Genomic DNA, 11,013 nt, shown 5'->3' on the forward strand with positions numbered 1-11,013 from the left:
GATCACCTTCCTCTCTCCTCTCGTGCAATCTGAGTTTGGTTCCCACACCCAGGTAAACTGACTGTGGTGAGACATGTCAGTAATCTTAGCACTCAGGGTGTAGATACAGAAAAATCCGGAGTTCAAGATAATCTGAACTACATAGCAGGATCTAGTCTATCTTAGGCTATGTAAGACTGCTTTCAACAGAAAGACCCTTTCCAGTGGAGACAACCTCCCTAGAACTTGCCTCTTGCAAAGATCTCCTTCATCCCTCTCCAGAAGAAGAGAAGAGGAAACACAAGAAAACGTGCCTGGAGCAGAGCCCCAGCTCCTAGTTTACGGATGTGAACTGCCCAGGATGTTATAAAATCACCTTGGTATTTAGCTATGCACAAATGGTGGTGTTGGCTGCCCCACTGTCTTGTCAGCCTACAGGCAGAAGAGGAGGCTGACAGAAGAGATGCTCCTTCAGGAGGACGCAGCACTGAAAACACCTGATTCAAGATGAGTCGGTACCATCCTAAGAAACACACTTTGAAAAAAACATATGAAAAAAAATATATGAAATAATAATAATAACCCTCATTTATGTTACTGTGCCTTCCTCTAGGGAACAAGGTGTGCTGACGGGTTAGATTCTCATTCTGCAAAAGGAATCTGGGAACAAGGAGACTCCATAACACTCTGAAATGTCAAAAGTTTTGAGAGCTAGAAGTGTGGCTCATGGGTAAGTGCATGCCTAGAATAGAATAGTGCTTGCATAGAAATCCCTAGCACTGCCCCAGACCCCCCAGTGTTTACATACATACATACGCACTTGTCATGTATGTGTCACAGATAGGAGGTGTGTGCATGTGTGTGCACCGTGTGAACCTATAAGAGAGACCTGTCTCCGGGGAGCATTAGACCAGTCGAGCTTCTGTAAAAAGGGTCACCTGCCTTTCATGATGGATCACACACCTAATTTTAAAATAGTTTATTTTAGGAAAGTATTAGATTTGTTTAATCTTCTCTGTTAATACATCAATCGTCACCAATGTAGATATAACCAGTGATTTTTCTTTCTTAATCTGTATAAAAAGGATGTTTTCTTGAAAAACTACAAGAAAAAATACAACTGCTTTTCTCCTCGCCCAGGTCAGTTACTACAGTTGGATTGCACATTTCAACTTGGCTAGCATCAGGTGCTTCGGAAAGGATTTATAAATAGAGTTAAAAGGATTTGCTAGGCCATCAGCGTTTCAAAGTGGCCTTTGCTCCTCGCGTTACAGTTTGTACCAAACGTGAATGGCGTCTAACCTGCTCATGAAGCTTGTAATAAACGTGAAAACTTGAGCACTCGGTAGTTCCCACGTTGGGCATGTAGCAAATACTCCATACACACTTAATTCTCTCAGAACTCCTGTGAGGTAGGGTGCTTTTAGAAACGCCACCATACTGGTAATGCCTGGGGCGGGGCAGGGGGCGGAGCTGTATGGGGCGGGGCGGGGCGGGGCGGGGCGGAGTCAGGCTCACAGCTCGAAGGTGAGGCTGGTACTTGATCCAGATCTCTGCTCTGTTGGTGTCTGGTGTGTGAACAGCCCTTGGGGCTTTCACATAAACACATGTCTACGCACAGAGAATGTACAGGTGAACACATGACTGTAACGGAATGTTTCATTCCTTCCAGAAGTTTGTAACAGCCACACCAGTGATTCCAGAAACCTTGCGCTCAGCCTTGTCCAGGCTGGTGAGCCTGCATCCTTGCATTCTCTGCCTTACCAACCCTCTGTGTTCTGTATAGAACTGCGGACTCCTGACAGACACCGCTCTCTGTATACTGCATGGCTTGAATTATTCAGTAGGTCTAGATTTCTATGAAAAAAAAAAAAAGACTTTGACACCGTATAAAATTTTCCTCTATAAAAGGTACAAAACGTCAATGAGCTGTTTTTTAAAAATTCTCAGCGCTGCTTCTGCACCGTGTAGATGTCAGTAAGGAAAAACAGGATGTCCATTTCATTCTCCTTGTGCTTTCTGAACCAATTAAACTTTGCTTATTAGTGAGATGCTGGTAAAACCATCTGTTCCCGGGGAGGGGGGACACGGTCGCGATGTGTAGGTTTGCCATTTCTGTGCCGTGGCTGACCTCGGACTGTCACTGAGCAGCTGAGAGGAGCCGCAGCATTCTGTCACATAGAAATACCACCCCTTCTGTGTCACAGACAACAGTGACCTCAGGGGCATCGGCCATGTAAAATTAGAAAGTGGTGTCTTGAGTATTACCTCCGTTTAGCTGCAAATTAATTTACTTAAAAATCATGGCACGACTAGCTCTCAAAATGAAAATTTAACAGTCGGCTTGTATAAAGCTGGTCCGAGTTAGCCCTGTGTGCCACTGACCTAGGATCTCAAAACAAGATTCAGCATTTCCTTTGCTGTCTTAGGACACAAGTGACCTCCTGGTTTCTGCAGGAGTAATGCGAGGGACTTTGGACCATGGGTAAGGGAAGAACACATAAATCCTTTTCAACATGCCAGGGGGGTTTGATTCATTTAAAATATATCTAAATATATCTACACCTAGCAATGATTCAGCTTTATGATTTCAGCATTTTTGTTAAACCTCAACTAAAAGTGATCTCAAGCCCAGAGTGTAGCCCATGCACAGGGTGATGGGACGGGGAGGTGTGAGCGCTGTCTTTTGCTCTCCCATCTGGTTACCGTGGGCTGTAAGTCTGAACCAGAGAAGAAGACACTAAAGTGCCAGGCAGGTGCTTGATTTGTCCAGGGAACACTCAGGGAACAGGACCCAACTTCTTGGCTAAGTGTGAAAGGAAAAGATAAAAAGCGAGGTGGCAGGGGAGACCTCTGTGACCCTTGGCCTCCTGTGTCAGTTTGGTCACCCTGTCGCTCAGGAGGCTGAGGTCTTCACCTCTGGTAGCTCTCAGGGTTCTCCACGCCAAGGGGTTTGTCTTGGGTAAGGACTACGAAAGAAAACATAAACAGCACAGGTAGCAGATGTGGGTGGCCCCAGCTTGCTCCGCAACAGCTCGCTCTAGAGAGTGAACTAGGTTTTTGCTTCTCTGCTGTTCTGGGGCTCTGTAGCACACACAGTGGGAAGTCAGACCAAGTTCTGGTGAAGTGCTGATAGCGAGACTAGTGCCTGGGGCTGGGGGAGACACAGGGGCTGTCAGTCACTGGATATTTGGCAGAATGGCGTGCCTCTTTTTCCTTCTTCCTCCTCTCGCTCTCCTCCTCCTCCTTCTTCTGCACTGTCTTTATTGGGATATTTGTGTGTGTTGGCCTCTCTCTTGCTGGGGCCTCTATAGTTCTTGCAGGGTGGGCAGTCCTCTCTCTTGCTAGGGCCTCTATAGTTCTGGGGGTGAGGGTGTCTGCTCTCCTGTTGGGCCTGTATAGTTAAGTTTTGTTGGTTTTTGTTTTGTTTTGTTTTGTTGAGGCAGAGTCTCACTATGTAGTCCTGACCTGAAACTCACTCTGTAGACCAGGCTGGCCTTGAACTCACAGAGATCCGCCTGCCTCTGCCTCCCAAGTGCTGGGATTAAAGGCGTATGCCACCATGCCTGGCTCAGTGCTTAGTATGTAGAGTGGAGAGTGGACATGGCTACTTAGCAAGAAAGGATAGTAGTTCTTCAGGGTTTTTTTTTTTTTTTTTTTTGTGTGTGTGTGTGTGTGTGTGTGTGTGTGTGTATTGTGTGTATTATTCTGCTTTCACAGAAAGAATGCTAGTCGTGCTTGGGCACCTTCTGCTAAGAACAGCACAATGCATGGCTGAAGTCCCTGCGCAAGGGACATGCTGAGTTACAAAAATAGCCTTCGTACTACCCTGGCCTGGGGTCTTCAGGAGGGAGACTATTCTTAGGAGTGTCTCTGTCCCAGAGGAACTCTTCCTTGCCATTTGGCCAAAATGATTTCTTTTTGAAGAAGCAATTTGGACAAGAGTCAAAACCTCAAATTGCAAGGAAGTGGTCAGTTAGGCCACTGGGCCAAGCTCCAGCCAGGGAGGCAAGCTCTGTCCTCTCCTGCTCTCGACTTTTGGCCCCAGGACCCACTGTGAAAGGAACTGCAGGAAGACAGGTTCATGGTCCATGCCCCTCTGCTAACAGGGAAGCCGTGAGTCAGCCTGTTCTCTCGGCTGCCTTCAGTCTCTAGTGTGAACAATCAAGGAAAGCAGGAAGAGGGGAAATGGCAGCGGTAGGAAAATAAACACTTCCTTGCACTTCACTTGGGACCAAACAGCTCTTCTGACTGTTAAAATCACATTCTTTCCCCACCCCCGCTGTTTCCCCCCTCTGTGCAGAAACAAGTTTTCTCCTTACCTGATGAGAGTTCAGGGTGTATCCTGTGGAAAAACAGGAGCGAGATGTAGAAGATAAAAGCCAGGCAGCCAAAGATCACCCCACAGACCAGGAAACTGTAACTGCCCTGGGCCTGGAAGATCTGCCAGAGAGGAACAGAAGAGTGGCCATTAAATTCCCACGTGACCGTGCACCAGAAAATAAAATGGCCACCTTGGGCCCTGGTAGGCTTCTCAGTCAAGTTGGGGCCATCCTACCAGACACAAGAATGTAGGGGAAGTCTTCCCAAGGTTACAGGTCTGGTGAAGACAAAAGCTCTGCTCTAAAGCCAGGGTTGGACCTGTCTATACCCCATATACTCTTTCAGTTCCATCTTCTAGAACTTTCTGGAAAACTCCATATGATAACTGAAATTCCAAACACATGAGATGTTTCTATACCCATGGGTCTAACTGAAACTTTGCTGAAGGGGTGTGTGTGTGAGAGAGAGAGAGAGGGAGGGGGATCTTTTAATTTTTTATTATGGAAATGTAGAACATGTCAAAGTAGCAAATAGAGCTTTCATAGGCCACCAATTTAAGAAACCACACCACGTCCAGTATGGTGGTGCACACCTTTAATCCCAGCACTCGGGAGCTAGAGGCAGGTGGATCTCTGTGAGTTCAAGGTCAGCCTTGTCTACCTAGCAAGTTCCAGGACTACATAGAGAAACTAAGATTTTTTTTAAAAAAAAAAGAGAGAGTGAGAAAGGAAGAAAGAAACCACACCAAATCAGACCCCAGACATGGCATTTCAATGCAGAGAACAACAAAATCAATTCTTCGCCTTCGTCAGGATGGATGGAAGAGAAAGGAGGCTCCAGGAGCTGACAGGAATTTTGGAGGGATACAACCTAGGCTACACACCCCTGCTGGCTGTTACTAAGAGCCAACTGACCTAGGGAAAGCTGCTCTGTTTGTTATGTTTCGGGGTCCTGTGCTGTGAAAAGCCTGGCCTCTCTGTATGGTAGTCAAGGAAAGCAGTGTTGATTTTAACATTTGATTTCCGGGGAAACAAATGTAACCTGGGCGTGTTGAAGGAAAGCTAGGGCAGGCGCTGGACGTGAGCGGGGGTTCTGGTTAGCAGGGCCACAGACTGGGAGACATGGACCTGGGCAGATGGATAAAGAACACTGCCAGACTCAGGGCACACCATCTGGACTCTGAGGGCCAACAGCATTCTCATGGGGCCACCCTGGCCTCAGGCCCAGACAGCCGTGTTTGCTTTGGATTCGTGCATTTGGTCATTAAGGTCTCCGCATCCCACATCCAGAGGCCTGGCTTTTGAGTCTGGCTGGCGTGGAAATGGGAAACGGCTAGCTCCAGCCTGGTGGGATTCAGGAAGTGAGAGCTTGGACTTAAAGGCGGTTGGCTGAATCTTCTCATCTACTTGGGGGGGTGCTCCCCAACCACTGCCCCTCCCACCCCGAGAGGACCTCACTTACCAAACCAACCAGCATCTGCAGGACCATCTCGCCAATTCCTGCCCCGGTCACCAGCACTGTAGTCGCACAGCCTAGCCAAACGGGAAGGGGAGGTTGGGTGAGAGCAAGCCAAGGATGCAGAAGTGAAGCTATCCAAATCCAGAGAATCCTGGGACGCCTCTGGAAGGTCTGAGAGAGGTTAAGACATCTAGGGCTCCGATCATTGACTACCTCAGGATGGTCTCCCTCCGGTTATTCCTATGTCTCTTTCTTGTTCTCAAACCTTCAACCGTTCATAGTTGTGTAGCCTGGCATTCGGGACTCTTTTCAGCCTGACCACTGCCTGCCCTTCCAGAGAGATCGAGACCTTCAGAGCACAAGCGTAGCGTCAGAACCTGAAGTCCAAGGCCAGTTATAACACCCCTCGCCAGGTTTGCGTGCTTTCTCTAGAATGCTGGTCTAGGACAGACACTTGAGGCCAGGTCCCTCCACTTCAGGACAAGTCTGAATGCTTTATGTGGTTTGTAAGGCTGTCTCTCACACTTTCTGCTCCCCAGCCACCCTTCAACCAGGATAAACTGACTTCATGACCTGTGTTGCGGCCTGTCTCGGATGCGATCCTTTACTGACCCTCGGAAGATTCCTCTCCCTCCGCCAGCTCATGTGTTGCACCTGAGTTTAGATTTCCTTTACGTACATCTTCCACAGTCCCTGTGCATAGGATGGCAGCTTCTTCTCTAGCCCTGAGTGCCCGTTCCCGGCACATTCTGACCCCACTAGCTGATGGTCTTTCTTGGCTACCAGACACTATTTATTCCAGGAGGCTGACTGCCTCTCTGGTTCCCTGACACATGCCAGAGCTCATGGCACCATGGCCAATGAAGACACATCTCCTGAGGGCTCTTCCAGCCCTTTCTCCCTCAAATCAATCCCTGTCTTGCTTGTGCCTGCACATCCTTCTTCGTCTTACTTTATTTCCCACCCTGTTCTCCATGCAGGGCAGCTCACATTCCATCAGATTTCTAAACTGCATGCTGCTCACTCCCCTCTCTGAATTCCAAGGGCTCCCCACTGTTGTGTGTGTTCTTTTGAGTCACCCTGGGACCCTTCTGCACATCAGCAACAGTGTCATAAACGTGCAGCTAGGGAGCCCTGTGAGCCGTCAGTGATGCCAATCAACCAAGAGCTTTCCATTTTCTACCATGCAGTGCATTCCTACAGGATCAGCATCTGTCTCTGGGTTGTTTTCGTGGTGCTGGGGAGCAAACCCAGGGCTTCCACATGCAAGGCAAGTGCTCAGCCATTGAGGTGCAACCAGCCCAGCAGAGGAAGGCTGCTGCTGCTGCTACTTCCTCCGTCCTCTTCCTCCTCCTCTTCTTCCTTCTTCTTCCTCCTCCCTCCTCTTCCTTTCTTCTTCTTTCCTCTTCCTTCTCCTTCCTCTTCCTTCTTTTTCTTCCTCTTTCCTCTTCGTCCTCCTTTTTCTCCTCCTTTCTCTTCCTCCTCCCTCCTCCTCTCCCTTCCTCCTCCTCCTTTTTAGAGGTCAGGTCTTACTATGTAGCACTAACTGGCCTATACCTTATGTAGCTCTGCCAGCTTCTGTTTCCCAAGTGTTAGAATTACAGGTGTGAGCACCATATGACAGACAAGAAAACCAAGGCTCAGTGAGAAGAAAGAAATGAGGTCACTGGAGGTCACTGACCTGAAAATAAAGAGGTGGGACTGATGCTTGTGTCTGCAATGTCCTTAAAGCCTAGACTTTCTGTTGTCCCTTTCTGGGACTGTGTTGGAGAGGACACAGCCTAGATACAGAAGCTGTGAGACGGGCCACACAACAGGGATGGGCCTGAGTCAGCGATCCACAAAGATGGAGGCCATTCCTCTCTGAGGAGATAAGAGATACTTCCTGGAAGGGCACAGGGGGGGAGTTGATGGAGGCGGTCCAGATGGAGAGTGGTTATGGCCAAAGCATGATGGGTCAAAGTGCCCTGTCATCAAGAAACTCCAAGTACTTGGTGTGGCTAGACTGCAGGCCTGTCACTCAGAGGGTTCCCTACGGCAGCACAGAGAGTGGCCTTGTGACATTCCCACACCTAGATGCTGTCAGAGCAGGCCATCTCCTGCTCTTTGACATCCCACTCAGAGGAACCTGGGCTCTGGTTGCCTATTAGAACTCCAGGGAATCCCAGTGCTGAGCCAGTGGGTCAGAGGGGGGCAAGACTGAAGGGCAACGAGCAAGTCGAGACCTACAAAGGCAGAGGAGGTGACCGGAGAGGGCAGCATTATAAATATTAAATATGCCAAGCAAGTAAATGATGAGGCAGGCTGAATTAAGTGTGGAGCATGGGAAGTGACAGGCAGATGGGGCTGAGTGTCATCCGGCAGACCCTGTTACTGCCATACTGGAACACCAGTTCATCTCTCAAAACTGACATGGGACGTTGTTCCATCACTTAACTGATTCTCCTGAGTTAGAGTCCAAGAACTTTGGTATCCCGGGAAGTTGCCCTCCCTGCCCTCCCCCAGGATGAGCTGGGGGAAGGGACTGTGTCTCCTGGGCATGTCCCCTGTTCTTCATGATGTCCTCAGTAGCACACAAGTGTGTTCCCAGGATGGGTGCTGACTCTGGCTGATGCTGTTTCTGCCCTCAGTTCCACCAAGGTCAAGGCTGCTTCTGAATCACCGTTCAAAAGAATTTTTCCTGATTTGAGATGTGTCTCAGCCATGTGCTGAACCCCACTTAGAGGATCCAGAAGCCAGAAACTCAAAGACACTTGATTCTTCAGCTCATCCTATTCCTGGATTGTTTTTCTTCTAAGTTGATCACAGACATGACACTATGGCAGCCAATATGTCAGCTGACCCATAATGTTTACGAGGAGGAGGAAAGAGATGGACAAGGAAGCCACAAGACTTCCCTGTGGCTACAAGGACACACACAGGAGACAGACACAGAAAGCCACGGACCGGACACACAGGAGACACAGAAAGTCACAGATTGGACACCCGTGATCAAACATGCTTGCTCTCACAGGCCAGGGGGCGTTTTAATTTTCCTGGTAAAAGAAAGTCCAGGCCTAGAATACCACAGCAAGCTGGGAGCAGATGAGGAGGTGGCCACCAGCTGCAGAGAACATGCTTCTGTGTTCCTCTGCCACTCACCTTTGTACTGAAGGATGTCCTCCGTGTAGGCCAGCATACTGGGGAAGGTGCTACTCAGAAACAGCCCCAGGCTTGCGGTCCCCACGAACAGGAAGATGACATTGTAGGAAAAAATAAGCAGCAACAGGAATGTCACCACCACTCCCACCTGTCACAGTGGAGGCAGAGGCAGTTTAGAGAGGGCACAAGGCTGCGCACCTTAGAGAAATGCAGGAGCATCCTCGCTGGCTCCAGGAGAATGGTGTAGCCCACGCGCCACCGTGTGGTCTCATTGATACCTGCAACATCGCTAGTGCAGGGTCCGGGAAAGACTGCAACCTGGGCAATCACGCACTCCTACCCCCAGCATACAGTAAACACAGGGATTAAGCACTGCTGGTCCCCAGGGTATTCTATGAATCTGGGTCATCAATATTCTCCTTTCCACTGGTGGAGGGGGTAACACCCCACTCTTCCATGAAGCATGGTTTCTTGTCCCCTGACATCTGAGTTCCAGGGTCCAGAGTGAGGAAGCCATGAGCCAGCAGTATGGGTGGTGGACATTGGGTCCCCACCCTCTGGGAATCAACACAAGCACCCAGGAGGACCAATGGTGCTGGCAACCAGCTTGGTGCCTCTTAGATGTCTCTTAAATCCCATGGCTGGAGCTGAGAAACGGATAGCTCAGGTTGCATGCCCAGACATCTTTGTGGCTCAGCCAAGTCTCTGCCCTACAGGCAGAGTTTCACGAAAATAACCCAGTTTCTATGCTCTTTAAAAATGTTTTTTATGTAAGTGTTGAGTGATTTCTATGCGAAACCCAACTGGGAAGAAAGCAGAGCAGCACAAGGCTGGGAGTCCAAAGCCCCAGGAGTGGGTCCACGCTGAGTGTCTCCCAGTGTGGAACCCTGAAGTGGCCATCCCCGGGAACCCTATAGTCTTCATCTTTACACCAGGCGCTAGCAAGGGGATGGTAAGGCTGGTGGTGAAATGATTTGAGACTGGAAGTGTTGAGCTTCCAACGAATGTTCGATTACTCTAGGATTTCTGTGTGGTTTCCCTACCCTGAAGGCTGAGAGACAAACCCACGACTTGGTACCCACTTGGCAAGTCCTGCACCTCCAAGCTACAGCCCCAGCTCTGCGCTCTAAAGAAACTCCGTGTTCTATGCCAAGTCCTAGCTTTGATGGGAAAATGTCCCTGGATTGGGGGCTATACATGTAGATCAGTGTTAGAGAACTCAGCCTGGGCGCCCAAGGCCCTGGGTTTGATCCTCAGCACCACAAAGCAAATCGTATCCTAGGATGTGCCTGTATGCCTGTTTCTAGGAGAATAAATACACAGACCTAAAAGTCATGCAAAAAAATCACAGCCAGTCCCGAACCCATTCCTCCACTCACAGATGAAGGACTGGACAGGCGGAGAGGAAGGGACCTTCACAGAGTCACAGCAGACCTTGGGGAGAGGGAAGCGAGTGACCCCAGCACATGAACCCCATTAGCTCGGCCTCAAGGTCTCTCAGAAGTGAGGTGTTCTAGAATCACCCTCCCCCCTCATGCCCGAGAGGAAGCCATCAGGAAATAGAGGCTGAAGATGAACATGTCCCTTCACCATGGAGAGGCAACTTCAAGGCCTCTTTCATGTGGTCAAAACACAAAGGCAGCGGGCTATGGCGGTGCACACCTGTAATCTCAGGGTTTAGGAGTCTGAGGCAGGAGAATTATGAATTAGAAGCAGCCTGGGCTACACAGTAAGACCTTGTCTCAAACAAACCAAACAAAACCAGAAAAGCAGGCACTGGAGTGATCACTCAGCAGTTAAAGAGCACTGGCTTCTCTTTCCCAGGACCTGGGTTTGAGTCCCAGCACCTACATGATGACTCACAGGCAGCAGTAACTCCAGTTCCAGGGAGTCTGATGTTCCCCGCTCCCTGCCCCTGCCTCTGTGGGCACCAGGCAGGCAAGGGACCTGCACAGACATATATTCAGGGAAAGCACCCATACACAACACCCGGAACCCTCATAAAGGTGGAAAGAGAAAACCAGCCCACACACTTAGCATGGTCCAGGTATACCTCCTGACATATCTCTCTCTCTCTCTCTCTCTCTCTCTCTCTCTCTCTCTCTCTCTCTC

At 49.4% G+C, this 11,013-nt stretch overlaps 1 protein-coding gene across 2 annotated transcripts in view; it reads right to left on the bottom strand.

The window, feature by feature from the left end:
• The window catches only part of Mfsd4a (major facilitator superfamily domain containing 4A), a 37,973-nt gene that overhangs the window by 9,603 nt on the left and 17,357 nt on the right, over positions 1–11,013 (bottom strand). The window contains exons 7-10 of one of the 2 annotated variants that reach the window (XM_005348336.2): positions 8,902–9,049; positions 5,764–5,834; positions 4,302–4,422; positions 930–2,948 (exon numbers count right to left, since the gene is read on the bottom strand). In XM_005348336.2, coding sequence (XP_005348393.1) covers positions 2,893–2,948; positions 4,302–4,422; positions 5,764–5,834; positions 8,902–9,049 — 396 coding nt within the window. In that variant the 3' untranslated portion in view covers positions 930–2,892. Of the gene's footprint in view, positions 1–929; positions 2,949–4,301; positions 4,423–5,763; positions 5,835–8,901; positions 9,050–11,013 lie in introns of those variants that run through there. The other variant, XM_013346758.2, reaches the window with a different exon arrangement.

Source organism: Microtus ochrogaster, chromosome 6 (genome assembly GCF_000317375.1).
Source record: "Microtus ochrogaster isolate Prairie Vole_2 chromosome 6, MicOch1.0, whole genome shotgun sequence".
Lineage (NCBI taxonomy): Eukaryota > Metazoa > Chordata > Mammalia > Rodentia > Cricetidae > Microtus > Microtus ochrogaster.